The 27,103-nt window shown below is 32.8% G+C and overlaps 1 protein-coding gene across 7 annotated transcripts in view; it reads right to left on the reverse strand.

Annotated features, from left to right (window-relative positions):
* The window catches only part of Brinp3 (BMP/retinoic acid inducible neural specific 3), a 407,230-nt gene that overhangs the window by 153,115 nt on the left and 227,012 nt on the right, over positions 1-27,103 (reverse strand). For all 7 annotated transcript variants that reach the window (XM_070034061.1, XM_070034060.1, XM_070034063.1 and 4 more), the window contains one exon: positions 269-374. In XM_070034061.1, the coding sequence (XP_069890162.1) occupies positions 269-374 (106 nt within the window). The remainder of the gene's footprint in view (positions 1-268; positions 375-27,103) is intronic.

A 27,103-nucleotide genomic window follows, 5' to 3' on the forward strand; every position in this document is an offset into this window, starting at 1 on the left:
TATGTAGAATTTGATATTTATTGAGGCAATGATTAACATCTATGAGAAAAAATATTGTCATTTTAGTTTTTCAATTGCTATATGTTATTTAATTTAAAAAATAAATTTTAGCACTAATGTGACCTAGAACACAATTTGCATTATGAAATTAGCATTTATGTATCTAGAAGCTATTACTATATATGTGTCATTAAATATATATATATATCAGAACTAGATAATATATACCACAGGGTCATAGAGAATTAATAAAATTTTACCTACATACCTTGTAACTGAATCTTGTTCTCTGGACTCTGAACCAGAACCGAACTGACAGAATCAAGGTTGTCATAGTTACTGCAACCAAGAGGCCCCGTCCGTGTTTCTGTTACCTGACAAACAAAACATCAGCTTTGTTACATAAGTCAGACTTTTGCAATGGTTTTTCTTTAAGGTAGTTGCTGCACACTAATATTCATCTTCTGGTAAGCATCATTTAAAGCCTACAATCTATCAAGCACCACGTCACAGAAACAGAGCAGCCACTTCCTTTCACTTCAAATCTGTTTGGTCTAAAGTATTACTTACATTAATTGACTGAGTTTACCAAGTTATGACAGAAACTCCTTAAAACAGAACGGTTCAACTCACATAGGGTTCTTGTGTTTGATGTTTTTTTCTAATAAATCGTAGCATTTGTCCTGTTGTATTTAAAAATGGATTTTATTATTTATTATTTAATATAAAATAATTTCCCCCTTTTATGGTAACATCAAATTTCTATAACCCTCTCTTCTATTTCTTCTCAATAAATGGAGTATCTCCTGTGCAGGGAAATAATTTTAATTCTACATCTTTGATTCAATAATATCACCTACCTCTACCCAATTTTCAAGAGAACCTTACTTTTCATCTACAACCTTAATGTTAATCTCATGTTCAGCTCAATTATGGTGATTTCTACCTGAAATATGTTAATAGTTGTATATAATTACAGTTTTTCCATGAACCAATGTTATACTTAACTATGGAATATCATATTGTGGGCTGATTTTTCAGAGGTGTATTGAAATAGAGAGCATCAGGAAATGATGACACATAAGTAATAAATACAATTAAGTGACTGATTAAACCTGAAAAGTAATCAATTATATACAAAATTCATCCTGTAAACAAAATCATTTTAGAGAAGATAATAATTATAATGAAATATCTCTTTAACTACTTTTCTTCTGAATAGTAAGATAGTACTTTGAAAAGCAGAATTTATATCACCATTGATAAAGCAGACATGAGATTTTACTTTATTCAAAGTAAAAGCTAGAATCTTTAATAAATTTAGAAAAAAACAATGCCATATTTTCCAATTTCTTGTTACCTTTCGAATTTATCTCTTTTCTCCTTTGTTTGTTTGCTTTTCCCCAAACCCCACTGGCTTCTTGTTATTCCTCCAAAATGTCAGACATCTGCCTTACAGAGTATCTTAGACTTAGATTTAGAAAGTTCTCTGAAATTTTTCTATGTGCTCACATCTCTTATGCATTTGGAACTGTGTTGAAATAGATTATAAATGTAAAATAGTTTTACACAAAATTGTTGCAATCTGATATGATAAAAGATCAGGAGATGCATGATTTAATTTTAGGTTATTTATTTTAAAATTATTTATTAATAAAAATCAAATATAAGAAGTTTTAATCATTTAAAAGTATGTCATATGGTACACCTTATTTTCAAGTTCACAATTATTGTTCTAAATTGTAGATGCACAGGAAATAAATTTAATTTTTATTTTCAACTAACTTAATTCTTTATTTTTATAGTTACCTTCATACATTTTCTCTGAGAGAAGAAATTCATTTCTCCCTTAAAAATATTATATCTAAAAAACAATAAAAAGAGAGTGAATAAACAGTATACTATTTGTTTCTATCTATATTTATTTTATTTGTTTCTCTTGACTAAGTTTAAAGAGATTACAAATAAATCATGATATTTAATGTTAATAAGACAGGTGTTTATTAAATTTATATTCTTAGTTTCTAAAGCCCAAACTTTGAAGATTATAAGGGTGTAAAGAAAAGCAATAAAAATCCTTGAAAAATTATTTAGGACAATTAAAGGCTGTTTTGTAAGCACTGTTTAGAATGTTTGTAGGTTGGCTATAAAAAGAATTCCAGAATTAGAGCTTTTAAGATTTTTTTCATGTTTTACTTATCTTTCTTTTCACAAAGTTGTTGTTACAATTGCAACATAAAGCTTCCTATCTTTCCTATGTAAATTATAATAAAGCACAAGTTAATTGGTCTAGATTGATGCAGAATTCCATTGAAAAGCTATACTATTTGGGTCACTCTCATGAGTAATATATATTACTATGGAAATTCTGGCTAATCATCTTGAATCTAGGGCAAAGTGAACTAGCATTGTTCTGAGTATTAATTGATACATTCTTTGAAGTATATTCTCATAAACCCAAATATTAATCCACACTAGAGATTTGAAAAATAAAACGACTATTGACTAGTTTATACATGTATTAAAGAATATTATATATTCTGATAGCACACAGGTAATATAGATGTAATTACATGTTGTAAAAGTCATAAACAAAAAAAATCACTTGGGAAAATTCTGGTTTTACAAAGACAATATCATTTATCATTTTATTTCAGGTGGTGATAATGTATAATGATGCTTTTCTAATTTCAAATATGGCTGTTGAGCTTAAATACGTTTTAGTCATTGAATTTATTTCTGTCAGTTGTTCATTCTTATTTAAATTTTATTAAGCATTGAATATAAAACAGATTCAATGTAGCTTAATTTATATTCTATTGCAGTAATTATTGGGCTTGTTTTTAATTATTAAATGAATTTCACACATTGTAATTGTAATATGCATATAAAATGATATATTCATATTGGAGAAAGTATATTTTAGTTGCAAAATGCTTTTTTAAAACAATTTTTCATGTATTCACCATATCCACAGTATGAAAGTAGTCCAGATGCTCTTCAATAGATGAATAGGTCAATTAATTGTGGCAGATACATACAGTAGAATTTTACTCATCCATCAGGAGTAACAATATTTTATCAGAATGGACCTGATGATAAGAATAAAGTGAAATAAATCCAGTCACGGACTTATATGTTTCCTTCATATATGAAATTTAGATTCAACCTATAAACGTAAATGTAAGTATATACAGGATCATTTGCACAGGTACAGAAATGTATACCCGAAATGTGATATACCCTAAGGAGAATTCTAATAGTGTAATTCCATTGAACAAGCAATTTACAGTGTAAACAAACGAATACTACAAAACCAGTACTTGATGTGTGTGGGAAGGAAAGGTTGAAGCAGGTAGAAAAATGGAAAAGAAGAAAGAAGGGAGAATCCAGTCATAATATTCAATGTACATAGGTGAAAAATAAACTAGGAAAACTAAGGGGATGGGTGGTGTTGAGAGAAATGGTGGAGAATAATGAAAGGCATGACACTGATCAAGATACATTGTACTCAAAATGACATATTGAATTTCCATACCTTTAAAATTACTTAAAAATAATAAAAATATAACATAAAATATTTCAGTAGGCTTCACCAAAAGGTTTTATCATAATCTTTGAAGGAAAAGTCTAAATTTATGTATAAAATATTACCACATGTAAAATACAGGAATATAATGAATCAATTTAAGTTTATCTTGTATTTACATATTGCATGAAAAAATAATAAATATTATATGTGCTGTGTAATGCAAAACATACACACACACACACATATATATATATGGTTTTAAGTATATTTGACATTTTTCATGTTTTCCATATTTTCTTGAACCAGTTAACACTACATAGTCGTATTTCAAAAATTTTATGATATATAATCAATGAACACATTTCTCACATTTGCACATAAAAGCATGATGAAAATCAAATATAAATTTAATTTAAAGGAGCATAGACTCCTGCTGAATTATTCATATTTTTGAAAATGAAAATCATCATCCTGATGATTCTTAACCCTATTTTTCCTCCCCCAATTGTTTGAGTGGATAAAATACTTTCAGATATTATGTTTATCTATTTACAGAATTTAAAAGTTATGTAGTGACTCCTTCACATAAAGATCAATGATCCTTGAAAAAACTTTTTTTTTTTTAATAGGTATAATTACAATGTCGGGTGCTGCAAAACTCTTATTTCCAATTAGCTGCCAAAATGCTGAAAGTGGAGCTGTGTCACCAGTTGCTTTGTGCAAAAAAACTAGGAGCAGAGATTGGGCCCTAAATTCAAGCCCCACAATGGTCACAAATGCGTCACGCACACACACACACACACACACACACACACACACACACTTGAATGTACACTTACAAAAATGATTGCTATAGAAATTAATTATAAATGCATACAAAATAATGATAAAGCTTGGCATTTTCATGAATAAAGAGTAAGAAACAATATAAAGCACAATGTCTTTGTAGGAGTGACAATGAAGGCCAGGAGAGAAACACAAGCGACAGAGCATGCGCTCTACTTGGGAACATAATCACATATGCTTCCTGGGGGGTGAAAAAAATCACATCAATGCAGTACTCTCTTGTTCTACTGGAAAGCACAGTCCAGTGAATGGCTACAGTGATTGTCCTACTTTTTTTTTTTTTTTTTTTTTTTTGATCGGTCATGGGGCCTGAACTCTGGGCCTGGGCGCTGTCGCTCAGCTCTTCAGCTCAAGGCTAGCACTCTCCCATTTGAGCCACAGCAACACTTCCGGCTTTTTTAGTGCTTATATGGTGCTGAGGAATCGAACCCAGGGCCTCATGCATGAAGGGCAAGCACTCTACCACTGAGCCATCTTCCCAGCCCCTGTCCTACATTTTTTTTTGTCCTACATTTTTATAACCCATAAATTACCCTCTTATCAAAATACTGCCCAAGAATCCCCCTACAAACATCCAGAGGTAAGTCCATTGAGAGAGACTTGTATGTATTTTAAGTACACTTTAAAACATAAAATTATACCCTATGTTAAAAGAGAAAAGTTCTTTTAGGTTCTGGAAGTGTTTATTTAATGTGATATGGAATAAAATAAACTGGACACAGCCAATTCACAACAAGGCATCCAAATAACATTAGGTCTCCTTTGTATTTACTCTAGAAATTAGATTGGTAGCATTTGGTCACAAAGGGGCCAAACCTGTACCCCATTCCTGTGGATGTTATCTGTCTGCCTATCTATCTATCTATCTATCTATCTATCTATCTATCTATCTATCTGTCTGTCTGTCTGTCTGTCTGTCTGTCTGTCTGTCTGTCTGTCTGTCTGTCTGTCTGCCTGCCTGCCTGCCTATCTATCTATCTATCTATCTATCTATCTATCTATCTATCTATCTATCTATCTATCTATCTATCTATCTATCTACCTATCTATCCATCCATCTATCTAATCTATCTTTAAATAATGTAGAGCTTAAAATCAAAATATAACCAACTGCAGAGCAAGAAAAAGCTCTCATTAGGTCCTAAGTTCATGATTATACATTTAGAAAGCTGATATTTTTCTAAAAGCTGCTTTTGTGATAGCTATAAATGATAATATTTCATAAGCAGGAGCTTGTACTTCAAAGAAAATCTAAAGAAAATCTAAAGAAAATCTAAACTAGAGTTGGCTGGAAGGGTTTTTATGTTTTCAACACAAATAATGAAAAGTAAAACTAAACTGTCATAAGGTAGTTACAAACAATAGACAGGATTGCACATAGTTAAGGGCTTTGGCCCACTACCTGTATCTGCTGAGATCTTTAGACAGTGTCAAGACTTGTTAGTGCCAGAGCCAGGCTGAATGAAGGTTAATCTAGATCAACGAAATAGCATTTTAGGAAAACCAGGGGTCCAATTTTTTTTTCTGTTACCTTACATTACAATTTTAATCCAGGTCAGCTTTCATTAGATATATTCAAGAAATAAAAGGAAAATAAAGAAGTAAAAAAAATGGAAGAATTTTTGTATTACCCTATTCCCCTATGGATTGCAATCATGTTTCCTTTAAGTTCCAAACCAATTAGAAATGACTACGAATCTTTAAAAGGTAATGGCACAAAAATCCCAGTTAAGAATTCAAGGTCAGACTACAAATATGCTATTTTTCATTTTCATTTATTTATTTCGCTACTTTTTTATTATTATATTCTTTCCATCTTTAAGTAGTTATACAAAAGAGTGTTAGCATTTTAACAAACCAATCTGTAAGTATGTTGTACTTATACATATCTATTTTAGAGTGCTTGTAAATCATCATATAATACTGAAATGATGTTCTGATTATTTTGAATAATAATAATAATGTGATTAGATAAGCATATAAAAGACAACATAAAGCAAGGACTTATCTAAATTTTATGTAGCTAAATCATCAAGGACATAGAATTAGGAAATATTCTGTATCCCAGATTGTCTCTCCCTTGGAAATAGGGAGCTCACATGGGCTGCTCCGTATGGTTCTACTAATTCCTTTCCCAAACACATTCTGTCACTGAGACCCAACCTTTCCAATATAGTCTTGTTCCTAGAAGTGCATTCTCAATGCCTTGAGAGAATGGGTACAAATATAATCAAGATGAAATACAAATGGTGGGGTACACGTGAAAACTAATTCAGTAAGACCATGAACAAATCCTTTGCCAAGATCAGCAAGCATTTAGTCTTGCATTGACTAGAACCCCACTTCTCATTAATTCTCACTGTAAAGGTCAGTAAATCACTCTATTTCTAAATCCGGCCAATCTGCCCACTTGATTCTCACCTTGTCTCAGTCAACCATTTACCTATCAACTGACACTTCATACAATTGAGAAACTGGATTCTCCACTGTGCTTTCTTTGACAGTGTTAATACCAACCTGCATGGGCAAATGTCAAGTAAAGAAAGAAAGCATCTATCACCACATTAGAGGATGTTTGCTGCAGAATCAGGAACACTGACAGTTCATCAGGCTAACGGTGCTCACAAGCCCAGCCCAATGCAATCTGTCACTGTCAAAATTCCAGCAACTGTCATGCCATAAAGGGTTATGCCTTACTAGGATATAAAAGAAGACACCTAGTTAGACATAGGCTTGTGTGTATACAAAAATGTTCTTATTATTACTATTTTCAATTTTCTTCTTAACTGAGGAGTATGGTATGATTGAATATTGCCTAAAGTCATTTCATATAAATAAATATATATATGGTATGTGTTGCATTAATGGTTTATTCCTGGAATCCTTCGCTATACAGGAGGGTGAGATCTGAGGATTATAGTATGAAGCCAGCCCTTGTAGGAAAATCCATAAGATGCTTATTTCTAATTAATGAGCAAAGAACCAGAAGCAGTGCTCTAGCTCAAAGTGCCTTGAGGAAAGGAGGGTGCCCAGGTCCCGAGTTCAAGCCCACCACTGACCAAAAAAGTGCTCAGGGACACCATAAACACACACCACACACACACATACACACACACACACACACACACACACACACACATCACACACACACCATCTCTCACACACACAGATTGGTAAAAAGATGTGTATAAACTTTCAGTACACACTTAAATATTAAAATCTAAGATGACACCCTGAGTTAAAAGAAGTTTTCTTAGATTCTGGAAATGGTTTTTCGATGTGCTATGGAATAAAATAACTGGACACAACTGAGTCAGAATAAGGCATCCACATAACATTAGGTCTCCTTTGTACTTACACCATGCTGTAAACTTTTTAACAAAAAATAGTTTGTGTGTCTCTTCTGAAATGCCATTAATAGGCCATTGTAAAATACTTTCTAAAGCATTCCTTACTGTATAAGATTAAAAAGTTTAAAACATTTTTATTACTGCTTTTTGAAGTTTCAGCAGTTAGCAATTTTTTTCTGTGTAGCATATCAATAGCTGCTGACTTAAACTATCTTTTTTATAACAGGACAACGAAAGCCTGTGTGCACAGATGAGCTGAACTTTCAAGACTGAGACTGTCATCTTCCTCCATTTGTCACCCAATTAAACAAGGGCCCAAGAGAACTCATAAGCAGGGAATACTAAAAACTCAGCTGACTGGTGCATAATTAGGAAGACAGGAGTGGATTTCTTGTTTCAACTGGCCGCTACTAGAGCAGTTCTCTCATATCTTCTTTTATTTGAAAAATAAATTGGCTTGTCTCAGAAAAAGTTAGGAGACATCTCAATTCTTTTGCAACTCATTATCACCAAAAGTCAGCACTAAGATGATAAGACAACTTGAAAAAGGAAAAATATAAATTATGTAAGTTCCACATGAACTGAATGTTTTATTAAAATTGTAACAGCTGTGAACAAATCAGTAAAGTAGCCAAATATCTTCATAATGTCATAGTATCACAATCATATCACACAGTGTTGATCTTTGATCACTTCATTTATTTGAAACATAGCCTGTGGATGATAACTAACACAACTATTTATGCTTAAAACACTGGTGGAAGTATAACAGCAGTTAAAAACAGTCCTTTTTAATCTATGGCTTTACATTTTTCCTAGAAAGAAAACAAAAACAGAAAAATGCATTGAATGTGAAATATGACAGTTCTTGTTTTCCTTTAAATTATATTTCTCCCTGGTTATATTCTTTATATTATATCCTTTTACTTTTTTCTATAGTTTGTTTTTCTTTCTTCCTTTTATTTTATTATTATTTTTTCAACACAAAGCATTGCTCTTACTAGGGATTCCAGCCATGCTTTTTGCTAGAATGGCCTTAGACGCCAATCCTCCTCATTTTTCTGCCTACTATTTTCCTATGAAATGTAGAGAACCAAAGAAACTTCCATTTCATTGTGATTCTTTGGGATTTCATGAACCCTTATTTGAGAGGAAAAGCTCTGATTGCAATCCAAAAATGTGACCCAGATATAAAAACATTTCCCCAAAACCAGGCAGGGACTCATCAAAGAAAGAGAACTATAGACCTATTTCTTTGAAGAACATTGATGCAAAACTTCTCAACAAAATTTTGGCCGATCGACTTCAACAATTCATCCAAAAAATCATACACCACGATCAAACAGGATTCATTTCAGGGATGCAAAGCTGGTTCAATATTCGCAAATCAATTAATATTATTCATCACATCAACAGGAGCAAGAATAAGAACCACATGGTTATCTCAATAGATGCAGAAAAAGCATTCAACAAGATCCAACACCCCTTCATGATGAAGGTTTTGGAAAAATTAGGAATCCATGGAACATTCCTCAATACAATAAAGGCTGTATATGACAAACCTACAGCCAGCATTATACTCAATGGTGAAAAACTAAAGCCATTTCCTCTTAACTTAGGAACAAGACAAGGATGCCCACTCTCTCCACTTCTTTTCAATCTAGTATTAGAATGCCTAGCTACAGCAATAAGACAAGATGCAGACATAAAGGGGATCCAAATAGGGAAAGAACAAATAAAACTCTCCCTCTTTGCAGATGACATGATCTTGTATTTAAAGAATCCCATAGACTCCACTCCCAAATTACTCAAGCTGATTCAAAACTTTGGCAAAGTAGCAGGTTATAAAATTAACCCCCCAAAATCAATGGCTTTTCTATATGCCAACAATGAGAAAAGTGTGGCTGAAATGAGGAAAGCAACTCCATTTGTAATAGCCCCACAAAAAATAAAATACCGAGGAATTAACTTAACTAAAGAAGTGAAGGACCTCTATGATGAAAACTTCAAAATCTTGAAAAAGGAAATCAACACAGAACTAAAAAAATGGCAAAGCCTCCCATGCTCCTGGATTGGAAAGATTAACATCATGAAAATGGCAATACTTCCCAAGGCTATCTACAAATTCAACGTGATACCTATCAAAATTCCACCCTCATTCTTCAAGGAAATAGAAGAGGCAATCCAAAAATTCATATGGAACAATAAAAGACCCTGAATAGCAAAAACGCTCCTCAACGGAAAGAACACTGCTGGAGGAATATCAATACCAAATTTCAAACTCTACTATAAAGCCATAGTAATCAAAACAGCTTGGTATTGGCATAAGAACAGACCTCAGGACCAATGGAATAGAATTGAAAACCCAGAAATGAACCTACAGACCTATAGCCATCTAATCTTCGATAAGGGAGCTAAAACAATAGAATGGAAGAAAGACAGCCTCTTCAGTAAATGGTGCTGGCAAAATTGGTTAACTACATGTAGAAAACTAAAGCTAAATCCTTATATATCACCCTGCACCAGAATCAACTACAAATGGATCAAAGACCTTGAAGTCAAAGCAGACACTCTGAAAACACTACAGGATGGAATAGGAGAAACCCTAGGTCTCCTTGGCTCAGGCCGAAATTTTTTGAATAGAGACCCGGAAACACAACAAATCAAAGAATGGTTGGACAAATGGGATTGCATAAAGTTGCAGAGCTTCTGCAGGGCAAATGACATAGCTAGCAAGATCAATAGAAAGCTTACGGATTGGGAGAAGATCTTTACTAGCCATACAACGGACAAGGGTCTCATATCTAAAATATACTTGGAACTCAAAAAATTAAACCACCCAACAACAAATCCTCAAAGAAACAACTGCCCAATAAATAAATGGGCGAAAGACTTAAAGAGAAACTTCTCTGAAGAAGAAAGAAGGATGGCCAATAGACACATGAAGAAATGTTCAACATCCCTAGCCATAAAAGAAATGCAAATCAAAACAACATTGAGATATCACCTCACCCCAGTTAGAAAGGCAAAAATCAAGAACTCTAACAACAACAGATGCTGGAGGGGATGTGGACAGAAAGGAACCTTACTTCATTGTTGGTGGGAATGTAAACTTGTTCAACCACTTTGGAAAGCAGTATGGAGGTTCCTCAAAAGACTTCACATAGAACTCCCCTATGACCCAGCAATCCCACTTTTGGGCTTTTACCCAAATGTTTACAAACAAGACCACACTAAAGCTACCAGCACAACTATGTTTATTGCAGCATTATTTACCATAGCTAAGATATGGAACCAACCCAGATGCCCCTCAGTAGATGAATGGATCAAGAAAATGTGGTATATATACACAATGGAATTCTATGCCTCCATCAGAAAGAATGACATTGCCCCATTTGTTAGGAAATGGAAAAACTTGGAAAAAATTATATTAAATGAAGTAAGCCAGGCCCAAAGAAACATAGGTCCCATGGTTTCCCTTATTTGCAATATCTAGTATATGTATGAGTCAAGCGGAAAAGGTCAGATAATGTGATGTCAGGAAAATGAACCTTTAGATATGTATTTTAATGTTTTTTTCTTTCATGCATGTGTTTCTAACGCATTTATAAGATTATCTCTTTGTTGCTTTGTATGTCCCTCCCCCACAGTATAACCCCTGCTTTCACTAAAAATAAAAATAAAAATAAAAAAAATAAAAACATTTCATGTGTAGAAGTGCTCTTTAACAAAAACATCAAGTAAACATTCACCAAGGGAACACAAAATCATACCAAAGCAGTAAAGAAAAATGATGCTACAGTGGATAATTAATTTTGTACAAAAAAATCATTAAGTACGTCCTATCCATCCAGATTTTTTTAAGTAAAATTTTTGGGAAAGTTTTGCTGCTTGTTTTCCTGGGCTTTGAATGAACTCTGCTGAAAAATGTAGGCCTCTCTCCAAGCTTTGTTACATAGAAAAATCTTTTCATCTGATTCCTGTGTAATTGCTTATTCTCCTAACCTTCTATAAATTTAACTTCATATATGCTTTAATTATTTAAATTAACAATTTTAGGTATTTCTTGTATTTAAAAAGATATAATTATTGTACCAACTACTGGCTCCTTACATTGTTTTCCAAATTTTGATTACTGATGTATTCTCAGTGACAGACAGAAAAGTCAGCTGGGTGCAACTGTTTCTGGAAAATTCTAGGTAAATTCTTACAGGACCTTTCCCCAATAAAAGAAGATGAGATTTAAGAATGGAAACTATTTTTAGATTGTTCAATCAGTTTTTCTACTTAAGTTTACTGATGTACTCAATATAGTGTTGACTATAAAAATTAAATTGTAATGGATTAAATTTGAAAATACAGATATTTGAATTATTTAAATTTATTTTATATGTTATAAAACATTGTGACCTCCAGAAAATGAATCAATTAGATTAAAAGGAAAGCAACCAAACAACAGAGGATACTGTTTTATTTTCCAGACTTATCATTTGTCAGTTTCCATCTGAATAAGTACAATGCATTTCTAATGCACAGTTAGTATAATATCAGTAATGTATGTTCCCTGAACTCTGGTTGCATACTATCCAGAGATGAAACTTAACATACTTTATTGCAGTCCATACAGGTAGATGTGTATGTATATATGCACATTTGCATGGATGTTTATATATTCGTATTTGTGTGCACTATTGTATATATGCATATCTATATATCTATATCTATCTTTCTTTCTACCTACTTAAATTGTAAATATTTATACAAATATAGTTTTTAATGATTTTGAAAAAGAAACCAAAAACTCATGATATTTTTCTCATTGGGAAAGAATCTGGTAACAATGTGGCAAAGTGTTTAAGTATCAGAAGTTATATATTTTGTCTATCCTTATAGATGGAAAGCTACAGATAAAACCTGATTTTATATTGATAAGTACTTAACAGGTAAGATTTTTTAAAGAAAGATATAGTAATTTACTCATAGAGAAATCATTTTTTCATAAAAATAAATCCAAGTAGATGATGTAAATTGTTTTAAAAATTACAAAAATAATATATTTATATGTTATTGTGCAGTTTAAAATGTACATCAAAATTATATCATGTTAAAGTTCATCAAATCATTTCTTTATTCATTATCTAAACAAGTCTTTCTTGAATGCCAACTACCAAAAGTACTGGGCATTTTGTTAGGTACTGATTTATGATGGGAAACAAAACAAAACAAATAGTCTTGTGGAGTTATCCATGGTTTACTGTAGGACAACACATTTAAAAGAAAAATAAGAAAAAGAAAATTATAAACATTGAACTTAAAGAAATAAAATTTTTTTAAGTTCTATTTTAAGGTCTAACATCATGAATATAAAAATATTAATATAAAATTATATAGACATATGAGATACACGTATACAAGTACATATCTTTATATTTATAATAATGAGGTTTGAACTCAAGGCTTCATGCTTGACAGGCAAATGCTCACCCATTTTAGCCTTCTAATCTTGTTGCATAGGTACTTTTCAAGGTCTCATATTTTTATTGATATCCAGCCTTGGATCCAGAGCCTTATGATCTCTACCTCCTAAGAAAATGGCAGTAGGTTACAAGCTACCACCAAATGTCCCATTATTAATGTAGTACTAAGTTGAATTCTTTCTGCTCCTCTGTACTTTACAAAATCACTTTCGGTCAGTCATATAACTACATATATATATATATATATATATATATATATATATAGTTATATATAGTTATATATAGTTATATAGTTATTTTAGAATCTGAGCAAAGACATCAAGGCTCACTTCTACATCCAGTCCTCCCATTTTTTTAAAAGCAGTCCTTCAAAACCATGGGATTTATCTTTGTCACAGGTAAAAGAAAACAACTTAAGACAATTGTTAAATCCCTATTACTAACTTCTAATGACATGCAAATACTTCAAAACATCACATTTTAGATGACATTTTAGAAATACATGTATTTTGTTATAATTCAAAATATATACCAACAAACCAATTTGGAGATAGTTATACATCTAAGATTCCACTTCACAATCACTGCAAAATTCTTTGGAGAAGAAAGTGTATGTGCTCTTTGCTTTTCTTTAATTTCAATTATTTGATTCTCCAAGCCATGGATGTTTTCCCTATGTTTTTGCTCTAATAATATATCCATTTAAAAGATGATGGAGAGCAGAGTGTCTGACTCAGTTTCCTTTCACACTATGCTATAGCTTTTCCTGTTCTTTCGTCAAATGACTATAGTAAGTCATCTTTGAACACCCACAGCTTCCTTGTACAGAACATAAATTTAATTTTAGTTACAAATATATATTTCTGAGAGAATCCATACACATTTGATAATAAATATATTTTTACACAATTATTTTCCCTTAGTTCAGCTATGCTTCAAAGAGTCGTTCTCATTTGCTAGTATCAGAGACATTTTGTTTCTTGTGTATTTATTTTTAAGCTCTGAGTTTCATGTATTCCAATCTCTTTCTGCATGTATCATTAACAAAAATCAAAAACATGTGCCCTGTGTGGATTCAGATTTAATTAAAATAGCTTTAGTCTTTCATTATTTAGATACTGGTTTTCAACCTTGACTGCACATTTGAATTACCTGAGGTGCTTTAGAAAAACACAATCCTTCAAAATTTTGACACAAGCTGCTTGTTGTTAAAATCTAGGTGTTGGTACTTTCAAAAGGCAACTGAAAGAATTTCCAGTATTCTGATGGTGTGGGAAAATCATTGATTTTAAAATGTTCTTTCTGTTATTATTAACAAAAGTATTTAGACCATATCTTGCTGTAGCCTTATATGAATTGACTGCTCAATTTATGACTTTTCATAGTGCATTGATATGCACTTGTGAGTTGCTCTTAATTACTTCTTACATTTTCAGTGAACACTTCTAATATATTTCAAGGTTACAGAACTTTATAATACTAAAATAAATGGAAAAAAATCCTTTGTAAATGCCATACAAAATTGGATAGAATTTCAACTTTTTCAATATATCTATACCTCAGATGAGTGGGGGGAGATAAACAGGAAAATTTGATAATTGTCCTATACAGCAAATTTGGTGAAGGACCTGGTATATACAAAAGTGTTTTCTTCTCCACACTTATTTCAGAATCCTTAAAATTTGATATTATTTTCTTTGTAACTTTATAAAAAATATTATCTTTAAGTAGTTGAACAAAGGAATTGCCAATTAACAAAGCAGTTTAAGAGTATATCTCAATCATGCCACCCTTTTCAATCTTTCCCATCATAGTTTCAAAATATTTAGATTACAGTTGCTTTCTTTTCACAGACTATTTTATCCAATGTTTTAATTTTAAGTTTCTATTGCTTTTGTCTTTATACAAGTGCTCTATTACCTTCATATATCTTTTATATTGTATCATAACTTCAGTTTTTCTTTTTTTTTTTTTTTTTTTTTGGTCAGTTGTAGGGCTTAAAGTATGGGCCTGGGACCTGTCACTGAGCTCTTCAGCTCAAGACCCTCGCTCTACCAGTTGAGCCACAGCACTACTTCCAGTTTTCTGGTAGTTAATTGGAGATAAGAGTCATATGGACTTTTCTGCCTGTGGTTAGCTTTGAGCCATGATCCTCAGATCTCAGCCTCCTGAGCAGCCTGGATTACAGACATAACTTCAGTCTTTATGTTACTCCTACCTTTCTTCTGTTTTGAGAAAGACTTCCTTTTCAATCTGTAACAATAGGCCATTAATTGATACACTGTTCTCTACAGAAAAATGCTTGGATTTATTTTTCCAAAGTTCTCAAAATCTTTTTCTATCTGTATAGCTCTTGAGAATTATAATGATTTTTTTCCTCTTCTTGTTCCCGTAACAAGTTTGCTTGGTTATTTTACTTATGTGTTTACATATTTATTAATTTTCAAATTACTGTTACAGACTCTAATTCAAGTGCAAGAACATTAGGAAATCCCCTTGACAGGAGTCCTGAAAGTAATATATCCCTATGAAGCAGAATCATGTCATGTTTTAGGCCCAAATAGAACAGCATAAATTACATTTCAATGTGAAGTTATGAAGACTCTGTTCTCTGCTCTATGAAGCTTTATACATGAGAAAAAAAGAAAAGACTCCACTTATTCCACTGATTTTCAGCTAACCAAGGGGATGAAAACAAAATTAAACTCATAAAATTAGCCTCTTTGGGTGCTCCATTCTCCTCAACACTCTTATTGTTCAATTCTTTAAGCTTAAGACTTTCAGAATCTTTTTTTTTAATTTGTATTTATATCAAATGAAAGAAATGTTTCAAACAGATACTATATGTGCACTATCCAAAGCTTATTTACCTGTAAACATCCGGACCACCACTATGTTTATGAGTTATAATGATAAATATTTTGCATGGCAAAAATTTGCTGCAGAAATTCAACTGCTCTTTCTTTTTTTATCTCACACTTAGAAGTTGTTTTATAATCAATTATATTAGTCTCCAAAATGCATTGTTTTGAATTATTTATGGAGGTCTATGTGTTGGCTGAATCTGCTATAGGATGGTATTGTGTTGAGGCTCAGGCCTGCTTTACACTTTACAACTAATTCAATGTAGGATCCAAGATGATAACTAGACAATGTTGTCCATACTGCAATGTCAAAAACGTCAAAAGAAACTCAGCCTCAGAAGTACATATGTAGCCTTTCTACTGAACAAAGTTAAGAAGTGAAGGCTAATATCAAAGGGACATAAAATTAGATCTTAGGTACTATTGGAAAAACCCATTTGGCAAAGGAACTGCTAAAGTCATGGGTGAAGGATTAGGGAAGAAAAACACCACTTACCTAACTATATACAATCTAGACAATATGTTTCACAGCATGCTACACAAGATGAAGTTCTCCACATTCTCCCTTGTACTATGCTCCTGTGGACTGTAAATATTTTGTATTCTATTTTCTTTCCTCTGTTGCTACCCTGCCAATTATCTGTAAGACCCAGCCTGGATAATTCTGACCTTTCTTATCAGGCAGGAATCAATTACAATTCTTGCAATCAACTTAATTTTGCCCTACCACATTAGTCTATTTACACATTTGCCTAATCAGAATAAATACCTCAAGAACAAAAGGTGTTTCATATCTAATTGTTATAGACTTAACACTTTACAGTCTTTATCACCTAAGAGATACTAAATTAACTTTCACCAAATCAGCATGTTAATTGCATAATTTGTAGATCTCAACATAACCTTATACAGGCCTAGAGAAATTTGGCAATCTCTCATAAACACAGGATCATCTACTAGGCATGTATACATTTTGCATTTTAAATTACTATTGTTAATTGATCTAGGAGAAATTAGAATGCTTTTGCATTAACATGTATTTAATATACATTATGACCACCAGATACTTCAGGTTTAAAATCTAAGACCAGATTTCTTCTTCAATAAGCATCAAGGTAAGTAAAATACTTTAAAGATAGTAATAATTGCCTGTATTATGTTATAAAAAGAGAAAGGATTAGCTATAATTTCTATTTTCTTTATAGAACATAATTATCTCTATATGTGATTTCATTTTGGATGAGATCTCAAATTTTAGCTCGGAGCGAAGGTGAACTTACTCAAGAGTTTGAATTAAATTGCTTTAGCCATTTTTGAGTTATAGGAAGGTGAGAGTACATTTTTCATGCACCTAACTAAAATAAGCTCCAACCTTTCCTACTGACATAAGTCACAAATGACTAAAGCTATATATCTTAAAGTTGACAGGATTATTATATTTCCTCACAGAAACCACTAACTTTAAAAGAAAATGTCTTTTTCTTACCATAACAAAAATTTCCAGTTTTACAAGTCCAAAAATTCCTCATAGAGGACAGTATTTTAAAAGTGAAGAAAATATAATTAAATCCAACTCAGATCTCTGTTCAAATTAGGTAGAAAAAGGATATAAGACAAATATCAAATTAGTGTAGCATTTCAGGGCAGAAATATTAGAAAGACAGTGCACTTTGAAATACACTTTAAAATATAGAAGTAATTTAGTATTCCCTTTTATAATCTCACTATAAGGAATAGTAGCAAGTTGAGATATGAATTCTTTCTCTACCCTACACATCATATAGTGAGTGGTGACCACTTAAAAGAAAATGAGACCCATTTAAAGGATAATTTACTAAATGTTATATATATATACATATTATAGATTCAGTAATATATTTATTTTATATTATTTATTATATAACATATACTATTATTTATGAGTATATAATATACTGTGTGTGCATATATATAAATACACATTAAACTTTTCATTGTGTCAACGACTTGACATTTGAAATCCTTTATCACTAACATACTACATATCTAATCCTAGGCCCTATGCAATCTTGACAAGATCAACCACTGATCTCTATCACCATCATTCTTGAATTACTTTCTACTTCAAGTTACAGTTTTTCCTATTTGTTTCCACCCTTCTGATAAGCTGTCAGTTGTCCATCTACTGATATTAGTGGTGAGATATCACCATAGAAAAGGCTCAGTGCCTGATTTAACTGTAGAGACTGCTATCTATAAGGCATTAGACTGAATCAGAAGAAACATAGTGAATAGTGACTATTTTTGTGTATAAGAATGTCAAGGCCTGGGAAGGTGGCTCAGTGGTAGAGTGCTTGCCTTGCATACATGAGGCCCTGGGTTCGATTCTTCAGCACCACATAAGCAGAAAAAGCCGGAAGTGGCGCTGTGGCTTAAGTGGTAGAGGGCTAACCTTGAGCTGAAGAGCTGAGGGACAGTGCCCAGGCCCAGAGTTCAAGCCCCACAACCGACAAAAAAAAAAAAGAATGTCAAGTAGAGAATTTCTCTTGGAATATGTAGGATGCATCTAAAAGTGTTTACATGATGTTAGGAAGGATACAAGTAGAAATTTTTGGACTGCATTTTTATAAGGAAGAGAAAAATAATAGAAATTAAAGATATCTGAAGAGCCCATTGATTGATTAATCACAAAGAATATAAAGAAAACAGAATAACATACAAACGAATCATTTGTACCATGGATTATAATGTGATGAAATTGTGATAAACTCAAAGTATAGTTAATGTTCAGAGAATTCAGGACATAGATTAATCAGAGAAAATCCTGGAGGATGGAATTGCAAGTTCAGATATAGGAGTTGTTCATAAGGGTTCATATTTCACAAAATCCAATGGGCAGAAACAAACAAAAAAACCCTGTATATTCTTCAACATAATCCATTATGTGCTTAGGCATTATTAATTTAAGAAATCACAAATGTACAATTATTTATCAACATTTATGAATATATTTTCTTACCTAGATCTATCTGTAAGAAAACATTTTATTGTCATTATTAATCTAGAGAATTTACAGAGTCTCACTTCTCACAGCATGTTAGACATGGGGAATTTCTCCATGTTATTTTATGTGCTAGGTTCACACATTGCAAATATTTTGTATTCTATTTTCTTTTCTCTGTTGCTACCCTGCTATTCATCCATACATAAGTAGATATTTCTCACCTTTCTTACCAACTCCCTCAGACAAGACTTAATTTCTTGCAATCAACTTAATTGTGCCCTACAACTTAAGTCTGTTTATATATTTGCCTTATCAGAATAAATACCCAAGGACAAAATGTGTGTTGTTTTTCATTGATGAAGACCCAATGATTCTCAAACTTTAGCACCTAACAGATTTTTATGTGATCATTTTCTATTAAATATCATATACCACTCTGTTTACTTCCCTTTCTTCTCCATTTTCTTAAAGGATTTAATTTGTCTTTTTTCTAGGAACCATCACTGGCATCTCTATTGTTTTATCAATTACAAGCTGCCTTTCTTCCTAAGCCATTAGTAGTAGAATATTTTCTGATGTTTCCACTAAAATCTCAGCTATGGGATACCTGTGTTTGGTAAAAGTGCTAACCTTCTCCTCGTTGAAATATTGAATGAGGATAGTTGAAGTCCTCCACATACTGTGAAAATTAGTAAAAAAGAATGTTGTTCACACCTTTGAAACCATACGAATAGAAATTTAGAAACAACTCACTTTAAAATACTACTGTGTACTGGCAATTTGAAACAATACTAAGGATAAGATAGCTCACTTCTCTAAGTTCAAAACTATTGCCTGGCCTTCAGGTGGAATTTTTCCTATTGCTCTGCATTTTGATCTCCAGGTTGACCATGGGACTAACTTTAATCACTGGAAAACAATCTGAGGTATATTTTTAAATGTCCACTTTAGAAAGAATTATCCAAATTTTCACTTTTTTTCCAAGATTCAAATAACTTGAGTGGGAAATATACATGTATTAATACTAGAAAATGATATTTTTTATTGTTTTGAAACAGGATCTCACTATTTCCAGATTGTCAGATTTTCTGCCTCAGTCTCCCAAGTGCTGTGTTTACAGGTTTGTGCCACCACATTAAGGCAGGAATTGCTTTAAATGATAAAAAGCAACAAGTTTCTTCATTAATGCAGGTACTCTATGGTTGAGATTGCCATCACAGTGGCCCACAATAGCTTGAAATGATAGTACAAAGAATCTTCTAACCTTCCTGCCACATCTCAAATAATAATTTGCCACTGTTGCCTGATTTACAACCTGTTTGCTTAACCACCTTACAAATGTGGTTTTTTTGTCTGTTTTTTGTTTGTTTGTTTTTTTGTCAGTTGTGGGGCCTGAAATCTGGGCCTGGGAGCTGTCTCCTAGCACTTCAGCTCAAGGAGAGCACTCTACCACTTGAGCCACAGTGCCAATTCCAGCTTTTCTGCTTACATGGTGCTAAGGAATTGAACCCAGGACCTCACGCATGTAAAGCAAGCACTCTAACACTGAGTCACTTCCAAGCCCCTTACAAATGTTTTTGCCAATAAAAGGGTTATTTTTGACAATGTTTTTTTTTCTTTTTCTTCACTGTCCTAGACAGTCAAAAATATCTATAATTTAGAGTGGAAATAAACCAAGCTTTCTCTTATCTTCTTTGATTAAAAATGCTTTGTTCAGAGGACAAGTAGAGAACACACAGATTGATAATAATTCTCCACCAGTAAAGTGATTTCTAACAACAAAGTAAGGATTAGAGCTGATTCCTTTTGAAAAGAAAGTTGTTCTCAATGTTCTTCTTATTTGCTGAAATTGGGGGAAGAAATTTTCAAATGTTCCATGAACCAGTCTTTTCAAACAGCATCAAGCACCAAAAACAAAGATACAAATTTATCAGAAAGGCTAGCATACTTCTTGGATTAGGAGCTTGCATAAATCCTAAGAAGGATTCCTGCATTGATATTTAGTTCTCATAAATAATCTGGCTAAATTTGGCATACCTATTCAATAACCAATTTCTTTTGGGAAGAGTCAGAGGATCCACTATTTACACTCTAAAGAAAAATGATTTATGTTATTAGTGTGTGTTCCTGAGTACCATTTATCAGCTCAAACTTGTAGTTATACTCAATGGAGTAATTAAGAGAGTTAATGTATATGTATGTGAAGGACTGTCCTAAGCAGTGTTGTTAGTATCTCCCTTTCACAGATGACACAGTAAAAAAGCAATCTCTCTTTTCCATACTATTGTGGAGAAAAATATAATTGAGCAATTCGTACAATTAGCATGAAATCTCATTGGAGCACCAAGCAAGGGTAGGTGGCCACAGTATTTATTATTGATCTATTCTTCAGCCTCTTTGGAGTTATATGACATATTGAAACAGTATCTGCAGATGTGGAGAGCAAAGGGAAATAAGGAGACAGTTTCTCCCAAGTATTTAGGTCTGTGCCTAGGAATGCAATTGAAGGAACAGAAAATCAAGCGATTAAAAAAATGCCAGTGCATTATCTGTTGACAGGTAGTTGAGTCAATATTACAGAATGCTATAAAAAGATAGAATGAGAAATTCTTTATTTTCTACTTCACTCAATATATCTAACATTGTCCTTTAAAAATGCGAGTAAGAAAACAGTTCATAAACCATGAATATAAATTTCCAAGTAATAGTTTCTGATTTTATATCCCAAAGCGTACATCAAACAAAGCAAACCAATTCAGTTGCACATGTATTCAGTATTGATTAATAAAAAGATAATTTTCAAAGAATTGAACTGTTACTAGTTCTGCCAATGAGAGAATACCCATGTCTCCCTAAAGGGCTGTCAGATAAACTGTAAGATGATTTAATAAATAGTCACTTTGTACATAGACTGCAAAGATGGCTTTTCCCTTTTGAATATCTGAAACTGACATTTCACAAAATTCAACAAAACACATTGAACAAGTTCTGTGGTCTTTCAATCCACACAATGATACATGCAATTCACCCTCATTGTTAGAGGCAGCCCCAACACAAAGGAGATTCTGCCAAAGAGCTTCATATCAGTTACTTTGAAGATTCAGACTTGCTGTTTCTTAATCCTTTGGGGAGTACAAGTAAACACATGTAATCATTGAAAAGGGGGAAAATATATATCTATACATCTACATATATGTGCCTATATAAGTGAGTTGTTTTTAAATAGAATATTGAATTTCTTTGGGATTATAAAAGGACCTGTTATTCCATTATGCTGGGGCAGACGACATGAAGTTTTAGGAAGATAAAACTCTCTGGGGGACGGGAACTCCTGTGAAATCTTCAGCACAATTTCAGCATCCATACAGAACTTATCTTACTTCTGCCACCTGAAACTCAGGGATTTCTGACTTTGCTGACTGTACAACCAGCTATGTTCATTTAATTTGCATAGCATTTATCCAGCTATCTAGTACTGATCACCAGGTAAAAGATTAGAACATAAGTTCTGGAAGGAAATAAGTGTTTATTAAGTACATTTTGTATTATAATAACTAGAACCTTTTAGACTTATTACATGCTGAATGCTGTTCTAAGAGCTTTTCTAATATTAACTCATTTTTCCCTCAGTATGTCTGTAACATTCTTTTTTTTTTTTGGTGGGGGGGTCCAGTCATGGGGCCTGAACTCTGGGCCTGGGTGCTGTCCCTCAGCTCTTCAGCTCAAGTCTAGCGCTTTACCACTTGAGCCACAGCGCCATTTCCAGGTTTTTTCTTACGTGGTGCTGAGGAATCGAACCCAGGGCCTCATGCATGCAAGGCAAGCGCTCTACCACTGAGCCACCTTCCCAGCCCCAGTCTGTAATATTCTTATCTTAGTAATAAGGAGAAATTGAAAGCTTTAATTAGTTAATGATAAGGAAAACTAGGATTTGTTTTGTTGTTTTTATTGAGTTGGAAAAGTTGTACTGGGGTTAGCACTCTGTGTCTGACTCTTCCACTAGAGTAATGCTACATCATCTTCCCTGCCATTTTGCTCCAGTATTTTTACATAGTATATTCCCTGGCCCTCCTTAAAATATAAGCCTCCAACTTATGTTTCGCATATAGCTGCAATAACACCCATGAATCAACCTGTTTATCATATTGAGATGAAATCTCGCTTTTTCCCAGACTGGACTAGAACAATTATTTGACTGTTCTCAGATTCCAGACTAGCTGCAATTATAGGCATGAGCCACCATGCTGGCTCAGAGTTTATTAGTATTAGGTTATTCTGGTTCTAGGATCCATGCTGTTAAATAAAAGAGAAAACTAAGGACCTAGTGAGTGTTAACACATAGAGAGATAACACATGACTTTTAAGAGACCTTTGAGAGTTCAACAAAATGTGATCTGTTCATGAAATTATAGAATCAAAGGCAGATAAGGAAAGATAATACAAACATATAAACTAATTTATAATCCTGAGAATTCACTCATGGAAATTTTGGTAAAAAGAAGCAAACAAGCCAACAAGGTGATATTTTAAATAAATATTTACATAGTCTTTCTGAGGATAATAAGTTTTCCAATAAGGAATTACGTGTATTCTCATCACAAATTGGAGGTTGTTAAAATTGAAGTTTTCTGCTTGGAAGTGAACTAAATTCTAACAAATTAAATTTCTTACTAAATACTTTTATTTTACCCAATCTGGGGGCTTGAACTTGGCTTGGGCACTGTCCCTGAGCTTCTTTTGATCAAATCCAGCATTCAACTATGTGAGCCATAGCTCAATTTTTGGATTTTTTTGTGAGTAGTTTATTAAAGGTAAGAGTCTCACAGACTCTGTATGCATTTGTTCATACAGATTTCACACATGCACAAACAATATTTGAATTAAATTTCCCTTCTCATTTTTCCATCTCCCCATCTCCTATAACACAAAAACTTTCAGCGAGTTTCCTTTTTCTGCTTCTTTTAGTATTATGTTTTTAGTATTATGAATGAAATTATTTTTTCCATTAACCTATTGTGAATTACCATGTATTTTCTATAGGCTAAAATAAAATATTGTATTTATTCCCATTGGGAATATTCTACAAATTTAAATATTTTCTTTCCTTTCCGTCTTTCCTAAAGTTTTCTTTACCACTGTCATTCCATTTATTTTTGTAGATTTATCCTTGGACAAAATAGAAGTTTGTGGTACTAGGGTAAATGGTTAATTTAAAATTGTTGGAAATATTTGAAATTTTGAGAACAATGGTTTTACTTGACCAGTTCTTAGTAATAACTCATGAGATTTGTTGCCATTTGCAATGACTTCTTGAAATTTAAGTTGCCTCTGAGTAGAATTCTGTTAACGGTGGGGTAAGAACAACATATTTACAAAGGTGATGAGTGTTCTTGAAATGCTTCCTTGTGAGGATGGCCCACAGAGCCAGCTGATTTTGTTTCACACATTGCTTCTAGATAATCACTTTTGCAGGACAGCATGTAGAATATGGATAGATTTAGAAAGCAGTAGTCTGAAATAGAACACCATTTATTGACTTTGAAAATCCATTTCTTTCCATAATTGACATTTTAAATCCTGACATATCCACACCAATGGAAATGTGAAAGGTGTCAAATGTCAAGATTTAATCCTGAGTGGGTAGTAGGAAGTCTAGAGAGGCTTCTTTCTCTCTCCAACAAGTTGAAGCCTCTACAATGACAGTGTGTTCCAAAGTTTTTTGTTTTCCACACACTAGCTTCAGAGCCCTGGCTCATCGATTTTTGCATGAATGAATAACACACAACAGTATAGACATTCCATAATCTCTCCTGGTCTGACTGACTTCATTTATGAGACAACGAAGGTTATTTTAAGAACATCAGAGTTTTAGCAAACATGTCATTGAGAATAATTTCAAGTATGTTGTAAATTACAACTGAAATTATCAGTTACCTTTAGAATAGAGACATAGTAAAATATGACAGATGGTCAGGGCTCTCCTAGGCTCAGAACTAATACCAAATATCAACTATAGAAAATGTCTTCTCAAAGGAACCTCTACTTAATTGGAGTAGTGTATGAGGCAATATAGTCCAAGAAAATAATTGGTAAAATAGAGTATAATGTTAGTCAAATATACAAATTAACACCTAAATCTGGTTGGAAAAATAATTTTAAAAGGCCTACCAATATCATCTACATTCTAGGTTGACTGTAGGATATCAAAAAGGTAAATCCTCATAAGGATTTCCTTCAGAAATTATTACTATGCTAATGCTAGAGGAGGTAGCATCGTATTACTACAAATATCTAGCATTCTCTAAGAAAGAAACAAATAGAAGAAGGAAGCACTGGAAGAACAGTTAATAATACTAAGACTAGCAAGATATATTATCTAAATTAATACAACTTTGCAACAATGATTTATGTGGCCTACAAAGAAACAAGAAAAGAAAAGGCTACCTAAATCACTTGAGTAAGCAGCTAGCTCTTGGTTCTTTGAACAGAAAACCACTTCAAACTAGCCAATAAAAATATTTTCATAGATTTTTGTGCCTGCCCTATTAGAATAAATGTATTCAGGAAATGAGGTAACTTTAGCTTCTAGATAATTAGTTTTAATGTTCAAAAAGATTGGAATCCAGGTGTGGTGACTCAAATAAGGAGAGAATGACTTCCCTTATCCAGTTTATTTGGAGAATGTATGACAATCAGAAGTAGATAATACTTTAGAAATAATTGTGTTAATAAATTTGGAGAATTTCTTTTAAACAATATGGCTTGGGTTGGATATTTCTACTCCATGAATCATGACTTCTGTATCTGTGGGTTAAAATGTTTGAAATGAATTGACTGCTAAAGTCACTTAGGGCTCTGACACTTGACATTTCTTCTATTCTCAATGCTCAACTGTTGTTTCCAGAGAAATACTATTGAATAAAAGTTTGAAAGGTTTGTTGAGCAACAACAAAAAAATCACAGAAATATAGAATAGTATTTCTAAAGGTGTAGAGGAGAAGATGATAACTATTATATAGTAAGTAAAAATACAGAGCTAAAAATAATTAGAAAAAATGTAAATACTGGAATCTTTGATTATTAGTTGACTCAAGTGTGTCTAACTCAGAGAAGAATAAAACAGTTAATCCCAAAGTGGATAGTTTAAGCAAATATCCATTTGACCTTTTTACACTGGTCCCTGGTAGTCATGAGCAAAACTCAAAAGCAACTCTGTCAACCTCCAAATACTGTACACATGAAACCTTCATTCCTGTTCTACCATTCTAACTGTATCCTGTGTGTGTGTGTGTGAATGTGTGTGTGTGTGTGTGTGTGTGTGTGTGTGTGTGTGTGTTTTCATGTGGCTGACAACAACTGCATTCGGACTGATAAAAATAAGATTATTTCTAGTGGTACAAAAAATTTTTTGTTGTTGTTGTTGATCATAAAGCTTGAAGTCTGGTCCTGCGTCCCTCAGCTCTTTAGCTCAAGGCAAGAGCACTCTACCACTTGAGCTACAGCACCACTTCTGGCTTTTTCTGCTTTATGTGGTGCTCAGGAATCGAACCCAGAGCCTCATGAATGCAAGGCAAGCACTCTACCACTGAGCCACCTTCCAAGCCCCACAAAATCTTAACTCAGATATTTTCCCAGGTTTCCAACTTAGTTTCTTCACAAATAATCAAATCTACATGATCTATAAAACTCAAATTGCTAAAAAATATTTTTGTTTATAGTCATTCAGCATTTGAGAGAACATACCTATGTGCACATTGGTTTTGACTTCATAATCTTTTGTTTAGTTTTTTTAAACTTTACTGTAAAGGTGATGGACTGAGGGCTATGGAACCTTAATTTGGAGAGAACTGGTGTGAAGGATTTCTACATGATATTCTGAAATAGAGTTTACTTTTATACTTTCACTATAGTACTAGTATTCTTTGTTAATTGGAGACTGATCCTTGTGCTTGTTAAACAAGTGTGTGATCTGTATCGTTTTATACACACACATAGATATATAAATATATAAATATATATCCCCACCGGGGATTTAAACTAGAAATGTAGAG

This window comes from Dipodomys merriami, unplaced genomic scaffold, assembly GCF_024711535.1.
Source record: "Dipodomys merriami isolate MVZ:Mamm:240054 unplaced genomic scaffold, mDipMer1.0.p SCAF_24, whole genome shotgun sequence".
NCBI lineage: Eukaryota > Metazoa > Chordata > Mammalia > Rodentia > Heteromyidae > Dipodomys > Dipodomys merriami.